This window comes from Ceraceosorus guamensis (genome assembly GCF_003144195.1).
Source record: "Ceraceosorus guamensis strain MCA 4658 unplaced genomic scaffold IE81scaffold_5, whole genome shotgun sequence".
NCBI lineage: Eukaryota > Fungi > Basidiomycota > Exobasidiomycetes > Ceraceosorales > Ceraceosoraceae > Ceraceosorus > Ceraceosorus guamensis.
In genome coordinates this window covers 372,730-390,508 of record NW_020290000.1, presented here as the reverse complement: position 1 = coordinate 390,508, position 17,779 = coordinate 372,730, and the positions used below count along the sequence as shown (strand labels likewise).

The 17,779-nt window shown below is 55.4% G+C and overlaps 6 protein-coding genes across 6 annotated transcripts; 3 read left to right on the top strand and 3 right to left on the bottom strand.

The window, feature by feature from the left end:
• Nucleotides 1–252: 252 nt before the first annotated feature.
• Nucleotides 253–1,091, bottom strand: IE81DRAFT_344768 (hypothetical protein; the record flags this gene model as incomplete). The annotated part of the gene is made up of 2 exons (XM_025515843.1): nucleotides 253–871; nucleotides 991–1,091. 2 exons carry the CDS (start codon nucleotides 1,089–1,091, stop codon nucleotides 253–255), a joined length of 720 nt encoding a protein of 239 aa, XP_025372624.1.
• Nucleotides 1,092–1,984: 893 nt separating this feature from the next.
• On the bottom strand, nucleotides 1,985–3,877 carry IE81DRAFT_320226 (hypothetical protein). The gene is made up of 4 exons (XM_025512955.1): nucleotides 3,528–3,877; nucleotides 3,180–3,367; nucleotides 2,273–3,113; nucleotides 1,985–2,193 (listed from the first exon to the last, which is right to left on the bottom strand). Exons 1-4 carry the CDS (start codon nucleotides 3,672–3,674, stop codon nucleotides 2,017–2,019), a joined length of 1,353 nt encoding a protein of 450 aa, XP_025372623.1. The 5' UTR covers nucleotides 3,675–3,877; the 3' UTR covers nucleotides 1,985–2,016.
• A 294-nt stretch (nucleotides 3,878–4,171) lies between these two features.
• Nucleotides 4,172–5,854, top strand: IE81DRAFT_320224 (hypothetical protein). The gene is made up of 3 exons (XM_025512954.1): nucleotides 4,172–4,807; nucleotides 4,908–5,213; nucleotides 5,296–5,854. Exons 1-3 carry the CDS (start codon nucleotides 4,328–4,330, stop codon nucleotides 5,782–5,784), a joined length of 1,275 nt encoding a protein of 424 aa, XP_025372622.1. The 5' UTR covers nucleotides 4,172–4,327; the 3' UTR covers nucleotides 5,785–5,854.
• Nucleotides 5,855–5,921: 67 nt separating this feature from the next.
• On the bottom strand, nucleotides 5,922–10,076 carry IE81DRAFT_320222 (hypothetical protein). Its single transcript, XM_025512953.1, has 6 exons — nucleotides 8,848–10,076; nucleotides 8,502–8,780; nucleotides 8,320–8,424; nucleotides 6,354–8,237; nucleotides 6,160–6,276; nucleotides 5,922–6,086 (listed from the first exon to the last, which is right to left on the bottom strand). Exons 1-6 carry the CDS (start codon nucleotides 9,869–9,871, stop codon nucleotides 6,073–6,075), a joined length of 3,423 nt encoding a protein of 1,140 aa, XP_025372621.1. The 5' UTR covers nucleotides 9,872–10,076; the 3' UTR covers nucleotides 5,922–6,072.
• A 303-nt stretch (nucleotides 10,077–10,379) lies between these two features.
• On the top strand, nucleotides 10,380–14,111 carry IE81DRAFT_320221 (hypothetical protein). Its single transcript, XM_025512952.1, has 7 exons — nucleotides 10,380–11,105; nucleotides 11,197–12,376; nucleotides 12,445–12,531; nucleotides 12,611–12,941; nucleotides 13,013–13,149; nucleotides 13,219–13,439; nucleotides 13,520–14,111. The coding sequence occupies exons 1-7, from the start codon at nucleotides 10,603–10,605 to the stop codon at nucleotides 13,710–13,712; spliced, it is 2,652 nt and encodes an 883-aa protein (XP_025372620.1). The 5' UTR covers nucleotides 10,380–10,602; the 3' UTR covers nucleotides 13,713–14,111.
• Nucleotides 14,112–15,701: 1,590 nt separating this feature from the next.
• IE81DRAFT_191628 (hypothetical protein) lies at nucleotides 15,702–17,086 on the top strand. Its single transcript, XM_025510804.1, has 7 exons — nucleotides 15,702–15,751; nucleotides 15,831–15,963; nucleotides 16,039–16,098; nucleotides 16,168–16,313; nucleotides 16,389–16,451; nucleotides 16,521–16,631; nucleotides 16,715–17,086. The coding sequence occupies exons 1-7, from the start codon at nucleotides 15,746–15,748 to the stop codon at nucleotides 16,766–16,768; spliced, it is 573 nt and encodes a 190-aa protein (XP_025372619.1). The 5' UTR covers nucleotides 15,702–15,745; the 3' UTR covers nucleotides 16,769–17,086.
• The last annotated feature ends 693 nt before the right edge of the window (nucleotides 17,087–17,779 follow it).

Here is a 17,779-nt window from a genome sequence, read left to right as displayed (position 1 = left end):
GCAAATGTTTCGGGCGCTGACAGTGTCAGAAACTTCCAGCAAGGAGCGGCCAATCTGTGTGCTTGAGCCTGTGCTAGCTGCGACCGGAGTTGAGCAACCGCTCTTGGTTCAAGAAGTGCAGGGGTAGTTTCTATAGCGACGGGCAGTTGAGTCGATTCAAGCACCGGACTGATTGTCTTCGTGACCCGTCGGCGGCGCGAGCATATTTCGCCTACGTATCCCACGCGATGACGAGCAGAGCAGACAGACAAGTCACTCCTTCTCCAGTTTGTCACTTTTTCGCGCTTCGTCCTTGACTTCCAGAGCCTTCAATTCCTGCCTCAGTCTTTCGATTCCGTCTACTTTTGCGCGTTGCTCTGTCGACAGCTTCTCTTCACCCGCTTGCTGTTTGTCCTGAAGAGCTTCGGCCGCTCGAAGCTTCTTGGCCACTGCTCGCGCCCTTCGAGAATCTTCTGAAAGCGCCGAAGCACTGTTCGCAGCACTGAGCCGCTTGTCCTTGTTGGGTACTGCAGCCGTCGTCTTCGCTGGTGTCCGATCGTCGTCGTCGTCCCAAGCATCAGGTGTCTGAGACGCGCTCGTCTTTCGCATACTTCTCCACGATGTGGATTCGTCCGCTTTGCTGGACGCTTGCGCTCGTGGCGCAGCGCCAGGAGCAGTAGAGCTGGAGACTGCCCCGCTCCTGGCGCTCCTTGCCGCTGATAGCCCGACACTTGGCCCAGCTGCTCCGCTGGCAGCATTCAGACTGCCAGGAACGGAGCCAGGTGGTGGCCGGCGTGAGAGCGCCTCTGCTGCTTGCTGCCTGCTAGACCTAAATCGGCCCACGTCTTCCGCAGGGGTAAAGCCTGGTCTTACTTTGCGTTCCTTCCGCTGGCTATGAATCATGAGACGCGGCGGCGAGAATCAGCTGCCCTCATCCTCTTGGATACAGCCTCCTCAAGAAGATCTCGGATGTGACCGCTGGGAGGCACACGCATCGATCTACCGACTTACCTGCCATCTGCCCTTACGCTACCAGGAATCACCCGCTCTTGCCCACTCTCTACAATCCCGCTCGCCGTGGTGGCTTGACCTGGTACAGCCGGCTTCGACATGAGATGCACAAAGAGGATTTCAGAGAAACAGCGAGATGACAAATGTGTCGAGAGCTGCGAAATCGCTTGCCTGTTGAGTGGTGTAGCAGCGTGATGAAAGCCGTTTGCCTTGATGCTCGGCAGCGCACGACCTGGCTGAGCGAGATGTATGCAGGTAATCGAAATTCTGAAGAGTTGGATTTCGGCACGTAGCGGTGCCAGGGTTGAAGCGTGAAGTAGGCCCAAGAAGTACGGTCGGATTGCGGAACAAGGAGCGACACAGTAGAGCGGGCGTGTGCACATCCAAGCCTTCAGCTGGGCTTTGAGCTTGGAGAATTGAATCAAAGAGTCAAGAATCACAAATCAAGAATGTAGGCATTAGGGATGGCGCACATCGTCAATTTTGAAATTGAATCAGAATCACGAATCACGTGAATGCACCCGCCCGCATCATCACCCCTTCTCTCGGCCGACAAATGGAGCCTGGTCCGGAACAAGCAGCATGACGATCCTCACGCGACACCGAACATTTGGAACCACATGAAGACATATGCGGTGACATAGACACGATCATCAGCCATGCGTGGCCCAATCCAAGCGCTACACCGGCAAACCTTGATGCGAGTGCGCAGACGCTGGTGCATCGACGGCATACCTTTAGCAAGTCGGAGAGTCATTCGAGATTTGCGCACCTTTATCGATGAATCTGTGGGACAACGATTAGGGTGACCGCATGTCGATGCTCCGTAAGTCTCCCATCTTGAACATAGCGTAGGCAGCCAGAGTCGATTGGCAGATGGCAACGAAGCTGTAGGCTTCAACGATAGTCCGACGCACCACGCTTATGAGCTGATCCGACAGTAGCATGACGTCAAGACTTTGGAAAGTGCGGCATCGGCATGACTTTCACTCGGATTTGTCACGCAATGCCGCAGGAATGTCATTGCTATACAGAGGTCTCTGCAGAGGAATCGGCCCCCGGTGCCAAGGTTGGCACGGGGGCGTCGAGTTGTCGCCCGTTTCCAGAGTCGACTTGATTAGAGGGACGATGCGCCTCTCTGTTGCGTCTGTGAGAATCTCTCGCAGCTGCAGTGAGCTCGGAAAATTGAGCATTGTGGTGACCCTACAGCCGTAGACAGCTCATCATTAATAAGAGTTCGCAATTCTTCGCATCAGCAGCCACACTTGCATGTCTCACTCACCGCCCAATCCTTGGCTCGCTTCTCCGAGATGGCACCGCCTCGCGCTTTTTGTCGCTCCGCATCGTCCTGTCCCTTGTCCCACTCCTCCATCTCCCTCCTCAACTGTGCTACAGTCCTTCTATTCCTTTCGGACGCGTCCAAGTTTGCGTTGTAAATATTGACCCAATGCCGGTGTCTCTCTATCCTCCTTTCCTTGCTTCCCGCAATGCTTAGCCTGTGCTCCATCAGCAGCTCCCGGATCTGCTTTTCCCTGAGGGAGACGTAGGGAGGGCGGACGAGCTTGGCTCCCTTAGGAATGCTGGCGCCATTGCCCTGTGCCTTGGCAGTGAACCAGCCTGTGCTCATCGTGCTTCTTGGCGTTGCAAGACCACTTTCAGCTGCAATAGGAGGCGGATCGTCTGGCGAGCAAGGTACCCCTCGATCCAAGTGACGATTTAGGGCAGCGAGCGTGAAAGTGTGACTGCACAAAGGACACTGCACCCTCTCACTGGCATCAGCTTCAGGAGGGGCTTTAGCTGGGGACTTCTTCGAAGGACTGCCACGCTTGCTGGGTGATGCGTGATTCGAGGGTACATAAGACACGTCACCGTCATCGTCATCGGAGACGACGACGTACTCTGGCTTGGAGGATGGACCAACAGCATTCGTCTCTTGCCTTCGTGATGATGATCTCGTCTGACGCAGGGAGCTGTTGGGTGGTGAGAGAGCGGTCCGAGAACTCGAGGTAGACGTATTCGGCTCTTCGCTCGCCTTGCGCTTGAGCCCGCGAGGCGAAGTAGCTTCTGACTTGGCTCCTTCTGCAGCAGCTTTGCGTGCGGTCTGCAAGTCGTAAAGCCGCGCCCTAGTATGAGGGGAGGTCAGATGCACGTCGCTGATCCACCAATCATGGCCCCTCAGCAAAACTCACCTAGCATCCCTCCAAGCTTCGGCCGCCGTCTCGAGAGCAATCTGTGGTGTCAGATGAGAGTCCTGCGCCTTTGCTCTACACTTTGGACATTCCTGTCCTCCTGCTCCACCTTGATTGATGGCGTTGCGCACGCATGTCGAGCAAAACGTGTGGCCGCAGCGCAACGAGACGGGAGCTCTGAAAACATCCTGCGCGCGGCGAGCGAGGCATCGTGGGTCAGCATAAGTGCCAGAGCATCTTTTTCCAGCCGCAAGGTACACCGCCACCTATCGCGAATGTGCGAAACGAAGCGACTCCGTCCCGACGCGGAGCTCGTCAAGACACGTCGGCGCTCGTGAACGTGCTCACAAAGCAAAGCTCGCACCGCAAAGCGGCATCCAGAGGCTTGAGATAGGAAAATTCATCCTCCCAATCTGCTGGGTCGTCGGCAGCGTTGAGATCCCATCTTGGCGCGGCAGAGGTGGAGGCAGAGGCGGAGGCAAAGTTGAGGGGCATCGAGTTGCGGTACAGAAGGCGACTTCCGACGCTGTCGTACTTGTCTTGTGCGCTTCGTAGCCGTAGCCGGGAATGCTCGCTGGAGCGAAAATGGAGACCTGATCTGTGACAAATCGATGACGATTAACGGTTGTCGTTGTACAAAGACAGGAAGTGTGAACGAAGACGCGTAACAATAATAATGCTGCGCCATGCGATGTTCACGCTTGCGGTGCATGGGTGATCGATGCTGATTGATGACAAAAATGCGGCGGCGGCTGTGAAATTGGATGAGCACGCGTCGCGCTTCATCGCGTGCTGCTGCTGCTGCTGCTCCACAATTCACTATTATGATTAAAGCTACAATAATTGATGCTCTAATGGGAGAACCTAAGTGTTCACGATTTTGCTTAAGAGCGTCCGATCGGCCGTTGTGCGAGTAGCTGTGCTGATTCGTGAAGGCTTACGTTGAGTGCTGTGTGTGCTGCTTGTGTGTATTCAGCTGCTTGCCCCCTCCACCTCCCGATTTTCTTCCCGAGTGCGGCTTCTCATTCTGTTGCAGCTCAGCATTCGTTCACCATCCATCACACCTTGCAGTCCAAACGCACCGTACCCCTCGTCATCGCGCGCACGCCCCTCATTCGGCTCGTCTTGGGGAAATGTGCGCTCGAGTGATGAAAAGGCAACGCAGGGAGGAGGACTTCAACCCCAGCTCTTCTGCAATTTCCCCCGCTGGCAAGTCCAAGCATATGGGAGGCAAAGCGAGCTCTGCATTCTGGGAAGATGATGGAGATGAAGATGCGCACTCGCAAGAGTACAACGATGATGCTCATTGGGAAGGGCGTGGAGGAGAGTTCGGTCATCAAGCTTTGCCAGTGGGTGACCTCTCTGCAGATTTTGACGGCGTGCCCACGGACGGCGAGCAGTACTTGGCCATGGTCAGGCGAGAGGCCGAACAGCACGGAAGAGCAGGCGGTAAGCGCCAGAATGAGTTCAGCAAGCAAGTCGCAGGGCCTGCATCTCCGGAAGAGCTCCTGTCTTCACCACAAGATCTGGACGTCAGGGTCCGGACGTGTGAAATCACGTCGATTCCTGCTATTCCATCGACGCGATGGCGTGCAACTTACGTGAATCGCTTCAAAGCGCTACGAGAAGTGAGTGTCTAAGCTGCTTTCGTAGGTGAAGCGTCTCACGATGTCTGCTTCGTGCTCTGTGCTGAGTCTGCACCTTCCATCCGTCGCTTTCCGGCAAAAGGCGGTCTCGACCACGCCGACGCGACCCATCACCAATCCCAATTTTGGCAAGTTGCCGCAAAAGGGCCGGGTGGATCAATGGTACGAATTTGTGCACCGACGAGCGATACCCAATGGCGTGCGCATAGAGGTGGATGGGGATGACTGGGAAGCTAGCAATTATGCTACGCACGAGAGTCAGAGGCAGAGAGAGCAAGCGCAGGCCCGACTGGACCCTACCAGGAGGTACTCGAATGGAACCGACGCCGCCGGAGGGCACGTCCTGCCTAGAGAACCTAGCGCTTCATTAATGAAGCGACTCCAGTCCGTGAGCTGAATTCATCATTCGGAAATCATTTAGTCGCGCCACTTACAGCCATTGCTTTGACTCGTCGTGTGCGACAACGCAGTATCACATTCTGCAATTGTTGACCATTTTCCCATACTGGTTCAATTTGCCTCTCCCCGCCCACGCATCGAACGAAGACGTCTACAACGTGAACGCGCCCCAAGCACTTCATCAGCTCTATGCCAACTGGCTCTTCTCTCTTTTGGCATTCCTCGACCACAGGCTCACTTCGGACGAGATCAGCATCCTGCGAACGTTGGCAAGGGCTTGTATCGCAGCTGTTGCTCTTCATCGAGCTAAGCGCGCAGCAAAAGCCAAGCGCCATAAATCAGCATCACTCGCAGGCACATGGGAAGAAGAGCAGCAGCGGATGGAAGGGGAAGAGGGTGCTTGGTGCGTCGTGGCGGCAGTCGTGGGTGTCTGGGGACAACAAGATCTCTGGGATGATGCGCTGGCCATTTTGAAAGATGCCAGTGCCGGTGATGGCGGCGGAGACGATGTGGATATGGAGCAGGATCACGACAACGAGGTGGACTTGCTCAGTCGATGACCAACTTACAAGAGCCACCGTTTCCAACTAGGATTCGGCAGACCGCTCACGCAATACATTCATGGTAGACTTACACATCGTGCCCCTGTAGTGACCTCTGAGTGCTGAGCTGATGCATCTTGGCAAGCAAAATGCGTGCCTGATTCGCTGATGAGATGTGGAGTCAATTACATTTGATGTGATGTTGAAATAGCGGGAGAATTCGAATACTGTACATTAGGTAGTGAAAGTTGAAAACGAAACAGACCCTTTACAAAACGGAGGCCATGCGGCTTGCTTCCTGCCGAATCAGTCTTCTTCGCCTGTGGATCGCATCGATAAGGGCTGAATTGTCAGCCTTCACAAGGGCGTCGCAATCAAGTCGCACATACTGACCCTCAAGGGCGTCGGGTAAGCGAATGCGACCGTCGCGATGCCACCATCTCCACAATCCGAATCCCATCCCAGTCAGAACAAAGCCCACCATGATGACGGTCAGCACGATCCAGCCCCCTGTCGTGGTGCAAAAGTTGCTCGGCAGCGTGAGACAAGGTATTTCGAGGGATCAGGCCGAGTGGAGGTTCACTTACAACTATAAAACCACCCAGGCTCGTAAGGTTGCAGTACAGCGTCGAGAGTCAGGACTCCGCCAATGCTGCGAGAATTCCATTCCTCCTGTCCCTCGATGGGCGTAGGCAGTCGGCTTCGTCCTCTTCTCTTGCGCAACAAGCCCTTGAGCCTATCTTTTGCTTGAGCCAAATCAGCATCCGCTCTGGTGGATGACAAGGACTCTCTGCCAAAGCTGAGGACATTGGCAGAATGCTGTCTATGGTCGTTGCCACGCGAGCCTTGCACACCCACGACCCAGCCTAGGCCCTTGTTCAGATCCGGAGCACCTCCATCATCATTCTTCTCTGCGTGCTTTTCCTTTCTGAAGCCTAGCTTGCCGTACCTGCTAGCTCCACCCAGACTTCGATCGAGCAAAGACGTAAAGCCAAAGTCGTTGCTTAGCGCGATGGGTAGTCGGTCTGATGTTCCTCCTGGCAAGATGACGTCCGCGGGAGAGGGGATGATGTGCAGTTGCACAAGCTCCCTCAAGGCTTCGCGGTCTTCCAAGTAGTAGGTCAAATTGACTCTGGCAAATGCCGCATCGGTCGGGACAAGCACCACATAAGATTGACCACCATCAGCGAAGAGGTTGTGTCTCTTGCGATGACGCTTGCGTTCTCCTTTCTTGCCCTTGTTTCCTTGCACAGCAGCAGAGTTGCGTTCGAGCTCTGCAGCTGCTTCAGGGCTTTTCGGGGCTGTGCCGTTGAGTATCCAACCGTAGCCAGCTTCTTCAATGAGGCTCATCATCGTCTGCGCCTTAGCACCTGTCATCAGCTTGCGAATTGTCAGGTCTAGCGTGGGAGGTAGCTCGACTTGGTCGATCTCGTGCAAGACGCCAGTGCTAGTGAGAAGATCACCCTGCAGCACCCTCGCATCGCGCCCTTCCGTCCCTCGTCGAACCTCGATAGTGCCATTCTCCGACTGTCCGGCCCAGATAGGGCTACCTTCAAGCGTGGGATACTTTTTTGCCCCTTTCACAAAATCCTGCACGTAGACGACTCGGTCTACAGCGTGATATTCGACCACCGAGCGCAATTCTGCGCGAGGTCCCTCACGCGGAAGCAAGAGGTAGTTCATGGCCAAGCCGAGGGCAGAAAAGGCGTCGTTGTGAGGCACAAAATAAGTGATTCCTGGAGCTCTCTTGATGGGCTTGTCCAACTCGGCGCTGAATACGGTTGCGACGAACGTCGACAGAGTCAAGGATGAGACGGCCGTTTGGATCGGATTGAGCGGAACTTGGAGCAGCTGCGAAATGAGGTAGATGATGCTGCCTCCTACCTCGACCGGCTTCGCAATGACATTCGCGTCCCCAAAAGCCACATCACCGTTGCCTTGACGATCCTTCTCTTGGCGCGGATCTTCGGCTACTTCGACAGCGACGCGTTGTCTTCCGAACTTGAGCTTCCAATCCCGAAGCTCGGTTCCGATGAGCATTCCGTCTTGCAAAGATTTCGGGGTCAGTCGTCCAGGGGCGATATGGTATCGCAGCAATTCTTCCAGCTTCGTCCCGTTGATCCCGGCTTGTAGTGCATGGTCTTTGTCGAGACGCAATGTAGCTGACTGGCTGGGCACTCCCCACCGCTGCTCAGCGTACTCAGCGTCCACCACGCCACTGCTGCCGTCGGTAGGGGCACCGCGCTCGATCCACTCATCCAGCACATCGTCGCGAGGAGCCATGAATGTCCAGGTGGCATTCGTGCCCTCTCCATCTGGATCGCGAATGTCATTGTCGATGTATGCCGACAGACCTGCATTGTGGACGAGGCTGACAAAGCGAGTGCAGTTGAGAGCCAGCAGTGTGCGCTCGATATTCATGCCAAATGTTCCTCCTGGCAGCAGAAGATCATCCACGATGTGCACGACACCTGGCATCCGAAGCGGTGTCAGGCAGTGGAGCAGGCTGGCTAACATCGTCGCTATCTGCGTGAGTCACGCATTGGGACTCACCATTCTCGATCAGGATATCTTCTTCGACTAGTCTTGCATTTCCGACCGTGACGGTTCCATTGCTTGCCGTACTGACGGGAACTTGCCCGCCTAGGATGGTTGTGACTGAAGCACGAAGTACTGACGCACATTAGGACTGACTGGGCACTGGCGCTAAAGATGACTGATTTCGAATCACTCACTGTTCGTCCCGGACTCCCTAAGTCGTTCAGCATACCCAATCCGACCTTCGCCCACACCTATGCCGCTCATGTGCCAGCCGATCAGCTTGACCCGGTCCTGCGCTGCAAGATCAGTAGCGCCAGTCAGAAAGGTGCGCTCCAGCTCCGAGAGCTTGTCGAAAGCTGCAGCATTGGGTAAGAAAAAGGTGGTGTGAGGTGCTTCGGAAAGAGTGCTGAGCAGCGCAGCACTGCTGAGATTTGTGAGGTGCTGGAGCGCAGGATGCGCGGACAGTAGCGTCTCTGATTCAAAAGTAAACTGAAAGTCAGAAGTCTCGGTGCGGTGCAGTTGATCAAGAGCAGTGCTCACCGAAATCTGGCGGAAGCTCCAGGACACCATCAATGGAGAATATGACACCCGCGGTGCTATTGCGATTTGTGTTGACCACTCTCGCACCGCCCTCCTTTCCATTAACGTCCGTGCCGACCCACAATGAGTCCTGCTCTCCCTTTTCGGCCCGCTTAGCCATCCTCAACCGCTGTCCCTCGCCGCCCAGCAGCCAACCGTTGTCCTCTGAGCCGGGGCTGGAAGGTGGGTGCGGCACTGTACCAGGTCGAGTGTGTACTGTGGTGCTTGAGGGGCGATGAAGTGTCTCTAGCATTTGTGCTGCACCCTTGGTGTCCTCGAATGTGGCAGCATCCCGTGCCACTACAATCCCCTCGGACACATCGAGAGGCAATGTATAGTTGATCATGTGGTAGAGAAGCTGAGCACGCAGGGCAGCTTCGATGTTGTCGACCCTCAACCATGCTTGGCCTGTGCCCGAAGAGCCAGTGACGGGTAAATGCAGCTCGGCTCCGCTCATGGCTGGGTGCGGTGGTGAGAGCCCCTCTTGCTCCGAGTCGTGCGTCGCCATATCAACAGCCCACTCCCAAACACTCTTTGCAGAGCGTGGATATGCCCAAGCAGGACTGAGCAGCTCTATGCCATCCTCGTCCTCGTACATCTGCTCTGTCGCTTGGAAATCGAGACTGTGCGCGAATGCCAATCGTTTGGCTTGCTCAGCATCCCGCTTGCGTTCGATAGCCTCGTCAGTCGGTGCGAAGATCGTCAGCCCTCGGCCATCGTCGAACTCCATCAAGCGGTTGAGCGTAGGAAGGAGCCTGGTCCGCTGCAACATGCGCAGTAGCAGCGTGTGCTCGGTGGAGTCTGCCAAGACGTCGATCAAGTTGTAGCTTGTAGTGCTGCTCGACGCGTCATGCTCTGAGGTAGAGCTGGCTACGATGGCGGCACAGCCAAGTATGCTGGACACGACGCATAGCAGGAGAGAGACCACAACGGTAAACGACGCATTTGGAAATCGTCGGCGTTGCTTGACGACCAGCAACGTCATGACAGACCGGCGAGTCGGGGGAAGGAGAAGTGAGGTGAGGTGAGGTGTATGGCTGAGGTCGGGTTTAGAGTTGCGACGCCGTTGGAGATCGCAAACGATGACCTCTGGTGAGGAAAGTGACTCTCGTCTCGGATACGAGCATCAATGTTGAGGGATGGATGTGCTGATGTCTTTCTAGGGAAGCGGTGGACGGGTCGAAGTCGCGAGTCAAAGTCACGAGTGTGAAGCCCCGCTTGCTGATCATGCGTCATTCATTGCCTTGATCAGGATTCGTGGTTGTGATTGCTGCGCAGCCCATGTGAGTGTGGCTGCATGCTGCATGTCTACGCGGCTCTGGCGCATGGCAGGCCACACCACTGTGCACCCGCACACTGCTGCATGTGCGGCCACATATAGAGGCGCTCTATACAAATTAAGGGGGCAGTAACGAGTTGGCAGGCAGCTATTAAAATCGTTAATAAATAATCACGAATACGCCTGCACGCTTGAGTGTTGCGGATGCGCCGTCTTCGCTCATGCTGCGCGTGTGCACCTCGATCCGCTCCTCTTGCCTCCACACTCTTGTGAGTGGGAGTCGTTGGTTGAGTGACCGTCCTCGTAGAGACTCGTGACGGTGACTCTTCAAGTACAGAAGACTTGCACCTTCTACATGCGTTCGCAACCTCGCCTCTCATCCTCTCTCGCTTCGCGTGTGGTAGCGCGAGTCGCTCTTGTCAAATTGTCGACACGCAATGCTGGCAACACCGTCCCGCCTCGCTCGCCGGAACGGCTTCTCTGCTGAGGTCGCGGCGATGCATCAACGTCCGACTTTGAACCTACCTCTCGCGAGGATCGGGCCTCGCGGGTACTCTACTGGCGCCGCTTTGGGACTCTCCATCATCTCAGCAGGCCCTTTGAGATCTGTGCTCTCGACTCGCAATGCGACACCTGCGAGAGGCCTAGCCACTTCTTCCTCGCCGTCAGTCGGAGCGGACGGCACAGTCACGCTGCCCTCTGCCCTGATCGAGCAAACATCCTCCTATCCTCTAGTGCCTCTAGATCTCAAGCTCGAAGCGGAGGAGCGGCTGGGCTTCTTGTACTTTGATACCATGTTTCCAATCGAACTCAACGTCGCGGATCCACGGCGATATTTGGTCAGCGTCCAAGGAGAGGCGCTACTGCAAAGACTGCAAAACAGTTTGCCTGCTTCTGAGGAAGTTGGCTACGCCTTCAGCATTGTCGGGGTCGAGTCTAGGTGAGACGGGAGATGGAATGGAGGGCGGATACTCAAGGTTTTGCTGGATCATACGTTGACATTCCTTTCGCGCCTGGACTGCTCTATGAAGAGCAAAAGATGGAGGAGCCTTTCTGAGCTTCAAGTACAAGGCGTCTGGCGAAGATGAGGCAAAAGTGCTGAACATCATAGAGACGCGACTCAAGCAGGGAGTCAAGTCAGTGTATGCTCCCAGCATGCTGCTCGTGGCTTCTTGGGCGCGTCCACCTTCCGTCCATGTGGTACGAGGTCAGCCATGGAGGGAGGACCTCGCTCGATTTCCGGCGCGCCAGATCCGCATCGAGTTTGAAGGCGGGCCGGCCCCCGACGAGCAGACACTTTGGGAGACGTTAAGACCCTACGGAAGGCTGCTCAGCCTAAAAGTCGACAAGAAAGAGGGATCTGCCATTGCTGGCTTCTCGACCATGAGAGGAGCAACGAGCGCTAGGAATTGCGCGCATGGAGCAACTTTGAGCAGCGGGGCGAAGCTGATCATCAATTACCAACCCGCATTCCGCGCTCACAAGGCGTGGGAATGGATTTCTAGTCATCCGCGTATCGTGCTTCCTTTCCTCGCGCTTACACTTGGCACGATCACGTACTCTGTCTTCAACCCCGTCAGGGAATTTTTCGTTGAGCGGGAATTGGACGGGTCGTTCCGATTGGAAGACTATCGGCTATACACGTGGTTAAAGACCAATACTCTCGAGCTATTCAGTCGCTGCGAAGGTGCGGAAGATGGCAACGCGTGGTGGGAACGTGGCAAGTCGGTCGAAGAGATCAGAGGCTGGCTGCGAGAGACGCCTTCGACATTTATCACTATCGCAGGTCCTCGAGGGTCGGGCAAGCATCAATTGCTGGACGGTGTGCTCACGAAGGAGGTGTCGCACTTGCGCATCAACTGCGAAGCTATTGCTAGGGCAGCAAAGACGGATTCGGCCCTGATAGGAGCTCTAGCAAACGAGCTGGGCTATTGGCCAGTCTTCAGCTGGATTAGCTCCGTGAACAACCTAATCGATATCGGAGCACAGGGTCTCATAGGCAGCAAGGAACCCATCTTTGCCACGCCTGTGGATGCACAGCTGAGGCAAGTTTTGGAGACGGCTACAGCAGCTTTGGTGCACACCAACTCGAACAAACAAAAAGCTAAAGCAAAGGAAGAAAAACGTCGCTTGGCCAAGAAACTGTCACCGGACGAGCAGAGCAAAGCGCAGCAGACCGCATCCTCGGACGGCGAATTTGACGCTCCTGTAGTGAGTTTTTGCCACGTTCTCTCCGCAGATAGACACCACTGCTGACTGTCCGAGCTCTGCATCGCTAGATCGTTCTTGACGGCTTCTGCCACAAGGGCCTCAAAAACGAGATGGTGTGGGATGTGCTTGCGGCTTGGAGCGCGGAGTTGACGCAGGTACGTCACGTCAATCCTTCGGTGCTCGGAAGACTTGTTTTGCGCTCGATCATTGACTCGTGCATGCCTTGCTTCCCAGTCCCACATTGCCCACGTCATCTTCGTCAGCGACAACCCCGTCGCGCAAGGCAAGACATTGGGGCGCGCCTTGCCGAATGTCCCATTCCAATCTGTGGTTTTGGCGGATGCAGACCAAGAAAGAGCGCAAGAGTATGTTCGGAAGAAGCTCGAAGCTCTGCAGCTTGCCGCTCCTAGTCCTGCTCCGGACACACCGGGCTATTCACCCGCTGTCAGAGGCGCGGAGCTGGATCAGGCGACCGTGCGATCCATCGATGTGCTGGGCGGACGAATGCAGGATCTCGAAGCTCTTACCGAAAAGCTTGGACTTGGTCAGAATGTCCCGGACGCAGGTGAGCACGCGCTGAGAAATATCGACTTCTGTTCCCAACGCTGATTCAGGCACACTCCATGATCGCAATAGTCGAGGATATTGTCACGCGAACAGTTGTCGAGCTTCGGAAGAACGCGTTTGGGGATGACTTGGAAGATGCCAAGTCTCTGCCCTGGAAGCGAGGTCAAGCATGGACCATCGTTGAGCAGCTCTCTAAGGGAGACGAGGTGAGTCGATTACATCGGCATCTTGGTTCCGCCATGAGAGTTTAGCTCACTAGCTCCTCGATGCTCCAGCTTGCATATTACGGGCTCTTGCATGACGCTTTCAAGGGCGACGAGGCTGCTGTCAAGGCTCTGGAGCAAGCTGAGATCATCTCTGTCAAGCATGCGGACGGTAGACCATCAAGTATTCGGGCAGGCAGGCCGGTGTTGCGAGAGGCTATGCGTAGGCTCGTCTCAGATGAAGTCTTTGCAAACACCCAGCGATTGCTAAGCGCCAACGAAGGCATTGAAAGGTGAGTGCATTTAGCTGCGGGGCTCGCTTGAGCTTACTCTGCCAGTCATCTCACGCCTATATTCGCTTTGCGACTAACAGCACTGAGAAGCTAGTGCGCGACGTCGAGAAGGAGTTAAGCGAACTATCGGCGCTAGGCAGCGCCGGCAGTGGCGCGACGAGGAGGAGGATGGAATACCTGCTGACGAAGCTGAACATGCACCAAACAAAGATTGACACGCTCGACTCTTTGGCAGAAAGTCTCAAAAAGCAACTGAATCAGACCAAGGGCTGAAGCGAATCAGTCGTATACTGGCTTGCACATCTTGGCAAGCAGACCTGACCGTGCTCGAGACCCTGCTTTGTTTCTGAATGCCCGCACACCACACTTTGCTCCAACGACTGGACTTGACTTTTCTGTGGTCGTCGCGAGACCGTATCATTCCCAGTGTGCGCCCCGTGTGCGAAGGACGTGGTGCCAGCGCCACCTCTTGTCGGGGCTGCCCCACTGCGGCCTGCACCGATCGGCAGGAGGTGGCCTGTAGCTCAGCAGGGGCCATGAGAGTGACAAGCCCAACGATAGAGACAAACCGCTATACATGTGATCGCGTCACGAAGCCGAAAGCGTTCTCGACACGGGCCTTTTGGCACGTTCTGAATGACAATTTGCACCGACGTGGATCTTGGATAATCGTAAGTCACAATTTTGGATCAGCACTCAAGACTGATTGATGACTGTATCACAAATCAAATCGTGAATGTCGACGACGAGCGGGATGCGCAGAGTGCGCGGCCTGCATCTGCACCTGCATAAAGTTGGTGATCAATGTGAATGAAAGCGCAGAGAACGCAAGTCGAGTCCAGACAGCTCGACACGTCAAGAGACTCATCAGTCTGACGAAAGAGTCAAAGTGCACACATGTCCACAGATCCCTCCAGACCCCCAGAATCACGATTCGTTCTCACTGAGGTCTCGCCGCGCGTGTCCCAGATCAGCTCTGGGCTCGGCTGTACAGCACCAATGAGCCACCTTGCTCAGACCATATCACGAGGCAGCGACACTTTCGATGGAATCTCCGGTCTTGGGTTCGGACCCTTCATTCATCTGCGTGAAAGGTGGAGCTCGCTCTCTTCTTTCTCACTTGACGAGCCACCATCTCCGGGAATCACCCGTCACTTTAACCCTCCAACAACCACGAAACTCGAACGCGAATGAAGCCTATGGATCCGCTCTAGCGCCGAAGCGGCTGCTCGAGACGCAAGAGGCCCGTGTGAGGGGTCCAACTCGTGTCAGGAAACTCTTCGCGCTCGCGGCGTGAGGCAATGAGCGTCTGCGTGTCGCAGCACTAGCTTCGGAGCACTCACTGCCGCGAGGCCGCGTCAGGCGGTGCTCGAGGCCCGAGCTCGAAGTGAGAAATCTGAATGAAGTCAAGGGTGTGTTGCTGGCTACACATATATAGAGACGGAGACGCAGCGGAGCGCTTGCCCCGCCTACGAAGGGAACGTCGACGGTTTGCCGATCCTTGTTCCTATTGCCGGCGGAAACGGCAAGTGATGGTCATGAGATGCGCTTAGCTCCTCAAGAACTTCACATCTCATTCAAGACTCTAGCTCCGGAAATTGGGAGATTTGGCCCGATCGAGCGCTGCGTAAGCAAAGCATCTGTGGTCCTTGCTCTGCTCCTCCTGCACGACCATGCTTCCGCAATATCCAAGCAGCTGCGGCAAGCATCTGATGGCTCCTGAATGTAGTCAGCCTAGAATCCGAGATGAACGCAAAGTAGATAGCTAGGAGGCCTAGCCGAACGTATAAAGTAGCCGGCTAGAGCACGATCCCCGGTCCTTAACATTTCGTCCGTCGTCCTTTCCTCTCCTCACCTCTTCCTCCTCCATTTCCCGCGGAGCTAAATCCATCCAGCTTTGGTTGCACTTGAAAACATGTTCGTCAAAAACTTCTTGTCCGCTCTCACGCTGGCCGCTGTTTCGATGACCATTGCCCTTGGCAGACCGTCGCCGCTGGTCGAGCTTGAGCTTCATGCAGACAATCTGGTGAGCGCTGCTTTGTTCTGATTCGGTAACCGCGAGGATCGAGCTACTGACCGACCCGAGTGCAAGCAGACGACGTCCTACGTCAGCGACAGTCTTCTGACTGCGGATGTCACCGGGCGTGGCGCGCGTGCGCTCGTGGAGCGTCAAGCGCCCAACGAGGTCAGTGCAGCCCAGTCCTTTTGCACGGTGCTCTCCCCACCTATTCGACTGACTTGAGTCCCGTCACCTTTAGATCTATCAAGGCAACGAGGCTCTCCAAACTGCGGGCACCAACCTGACTATGCATGTGCGCACAGACTTTGAAAGCGTGGGGAAGCAGCCACGCTAACATCCATTTGCGCGTCCGATGCATTCGGCTGCCACAGGTCATCCCCATCAAGCGTGCCTTTGCTCAACAGCTAGCAGGCAAGTATAAGCTTCTTCCCCCTACCGGTTTGCCGGAGGGTTTCCTTGCTCCGGACGAGCACCCTTTCATCGTCCTGGCCCAATACCTGACTGGTGAGTCTCTCGACGAAATCTCGCCGATGTTCGAAGGCGCGCTGACGACGAGCGGCTCCCTCTTCACGACTGCAGACATTCGTCAAAGAATGGGTCTTGAGCTCAGGGTGAACGAGCTCCAAGGCTCTTACTTCTGTGCGTCGGCAGTCGATGCTCACAAGAAGCGACCTTTCACACTGACCCGCTACCGCACTCAATGGCCAGATATTCCTTTCGTCGATGCGGCAAACGATGGCAGAACACCTTTCCTCATGTCTTACCAGTCTTGGCAGAGCCAACTCATTCCACGTCTGGTTGGAAGTCTCTACGGTGCTAACTTGAAATTGGGCTATTTCGAACCAGAGCACAAGGCGAGCTGACACGACGTGTGGCCTAAAATCGCCTCGAAGTGAAGCTTACCGAAAGTAAATGCTCCCTCCGACTAGGCATACAACGATCTTGGATCGGGACAATATTCCTTCCAGAACTTTGTTGGCTTGAACAACCCTGTAAGTGTGCGGCTTTGCTGGTGATTATGTCTTAGCTGGCATTTACCTTTTGCGGTCGCCATCACGCAGAGCGGCTCCCTCGGTGTCCTTTCTCCTGTCTTTACGACTCGCTTCAACCGCGCACCGCGAGGTCAGCTGACTGCCCAGAACTTCAAGGACTTGCTCACGACGCCAGTCAGAGTACGTCGAGACAATCGCTCCGCGGCCATGAGCTGTGTTCCATGTCCTGATCCTCATGCGCCTGCTTCGCGGACTTGTTTCAGGCTACCATGTACCCTAATACCGGTCGTTGCGTCCGTTTCGAATACGTATCGTGAGTATTCAAGCTGTCCCGCTTGCGCTCCGATCTAGCTGACACTGCCCGGCCTCTATCATACAGGGGGCAGGTGTGTTGCACGCAAAGCGACGGGCAGAGTCGAAAGCTTCGGGAATAAAGTGCTGATGACCCCTTGCTTGTGGCCGCAGCCTTTCGAGCAAGCATTCTTTGCTCGCTCCACCGTCAACAGTGAGTAGTGCATGCTCAGTAGGCGACCTGGCTGACAATTGACGCCTGACGTATCCAATACGACCCGCAACTCTAGTCTACGAGCCGGTTTGGGGCACCCGCAAGGTCTTTGAGAACGTAGAGACCTTCTCGTTTGCTGCAAATTGGCTGAGCGCTTCTGGCTTCGGTGAAGATTGCCGCACCTTTGTCAAGTAGAAACGCGATCTCAGCCACACAGGCCACTGCTGATCCAGCCGGTTCCTCAACCCGAGGAGTGAGCGTGCATTTTACATGGCGCTACATAGCGTTCTCCAGCCACTTTCTTGAAGTATGGGCGGCGCTATCGTCTCATTGGATTGTGAGACTCCTTTGACGGCCCCGGCCTTTTGAAGGCAGCTTGAGTTTCCTCTGTCTCCCACGACTGCCTAGCATGCTTCACGCATCTCCCCTCCTGACCTTGCAATTCAATCACATTGTTTTTTGTTGTGCCGTGTTCAGCATGGGCGTGATTTTACCAAGCAGCACGATCTGAAAGGTGGTTGGGCATCGTGATCCGGATGTTCGCGGTGCAGTATCCGCGCGCAAGGACCAAGCGATCTGTCGCAGCAGCGCGCCATGCGCCTCCTCGACTGCGCTGGATGAAGCGGGCGTAAGAGCGCGGATGCTCGGCAGTCGGCAACTCTCAACGCGGGGCAAAGGTTATCCCCAGAGGTTGGAGTGCATGCATGTACAGGCAGCCATGCACTCGCACAGTCGCACCATCACTTTCCGCCATTTGACTTGTGTATGGTCACTCACACTGTCGTGAGTGCACGGACACTGTCGTGACTAGACAGAGACAGCT

Excerpts from the sequence above, each read along its gene's own strand:
- IE81DRAFT_320226 (XM_025512955.1), bottom strand. The coding sequence starts at position 3,674 with ATGCCCCTCAACTTTGCCTCCGCCTCTGCCTCCACCTCTGCCGCGCCA. Across the intron at positions 3,368-3,527 it reads TGCGGTGCGAGCTTTGCTTT|GATGTTTTCAGAGCTCCCGT; the intron begins GTGAGCACGTTC and ends CGCCGCGCGCAG. Across the intron at positions 3,114-3,179 it reads GAAGCTTGGAGGGATGCTAG|GGCGCGGCTTTACGACTTGC; the intron begins GTGAGTTTTGCT and ends CCCTCATACTAG.
- IE81DRAFT_320224 (XM_025512954.1), top strand. The coding sequence starts at position 4,328 with ATGAAAAGGCAACGCAGGGAGGAGGACTTCAACCCCAGCTCTTCTGCA. Across the intron at positions 4,808-4,907 it reads GCTTCAAAGCGCTACGAGAA|GCGGTCTCGACCACGCCGAC; the intron begins GTGAGTGTCTAA and ends TTCCGGCAAAAG. Across the intron at positions 5,214-5,295 it reads TAATGAAGCGACTCCAGTCC|TATCACATTCTGCAATTGTT; the intron begins GTGAGCTGAATT and ends GCGACAACGCAG.
- IE81DRAFT_320222 (XM_025512953.1), bottom strand. The coding sequence starts at position 9,871 with ATGACGTTGCTGGTCGTCAAGCAACGCCGACGATTTCCAAATGCGTCG. Across the intron at positions 8,781-8,847 it reads GGAGCTTCCGCCAGATTTCG|AGACGCTACTGTCCGCGCAT; the intron begins GTGAGCACTGCT and ends CTTTTGAATCAG. Across the intron at positions 6,277-6,353 it reads GCCTGGGTGGTTTTATAGTT|GGGGCTGGATCGTGCTGACC; the intron begins GTAAGTGAACCT and ends GCACCACGACAG.
- IE81DRAFT_320221 (XM_025512952.1), top strand. The coding sequence starts at position 10,603 with ATGCTGGCAACACCGTCCCGCCTCGCTCGCCGGAACGGCTTCTCTGCT. Across the intron at positions 11,106-11,196 it reads ATTGTCGGGGTCGAGTCTAG|AGCAAAAGATGGAGGAGCCT; the intron begins GTGAGACGGGAG and ends TGCTCTATGAAG. Across the intron at positions 12,532-12,610 it reads GGAGCGCGGAGTTGACGCAG|TCCCACATTGCCCACGTCAT; the intron begins GTACGTCACGTC and ends CTTGCTTCCCAG.
- IE81DRAFT_191628 (XM_025510804.1), top strand. Across the intron at positions 16,099-16,167 it reads GCTCCAAGGCTCTTACTTCT|ATATTCCTTTCGTCGATGCG; the intron begins GTGCGTCGGCAG and ends CTCAATGGCCAG. Across the intron at positions 16,452-16,520 it reads TTGTTGGCTTGAACAACCCT|AGCGGCTCCCTCGGTGTCCT; the intron begins GTAAGTGTGCGG and ends GCCATCACGCAG.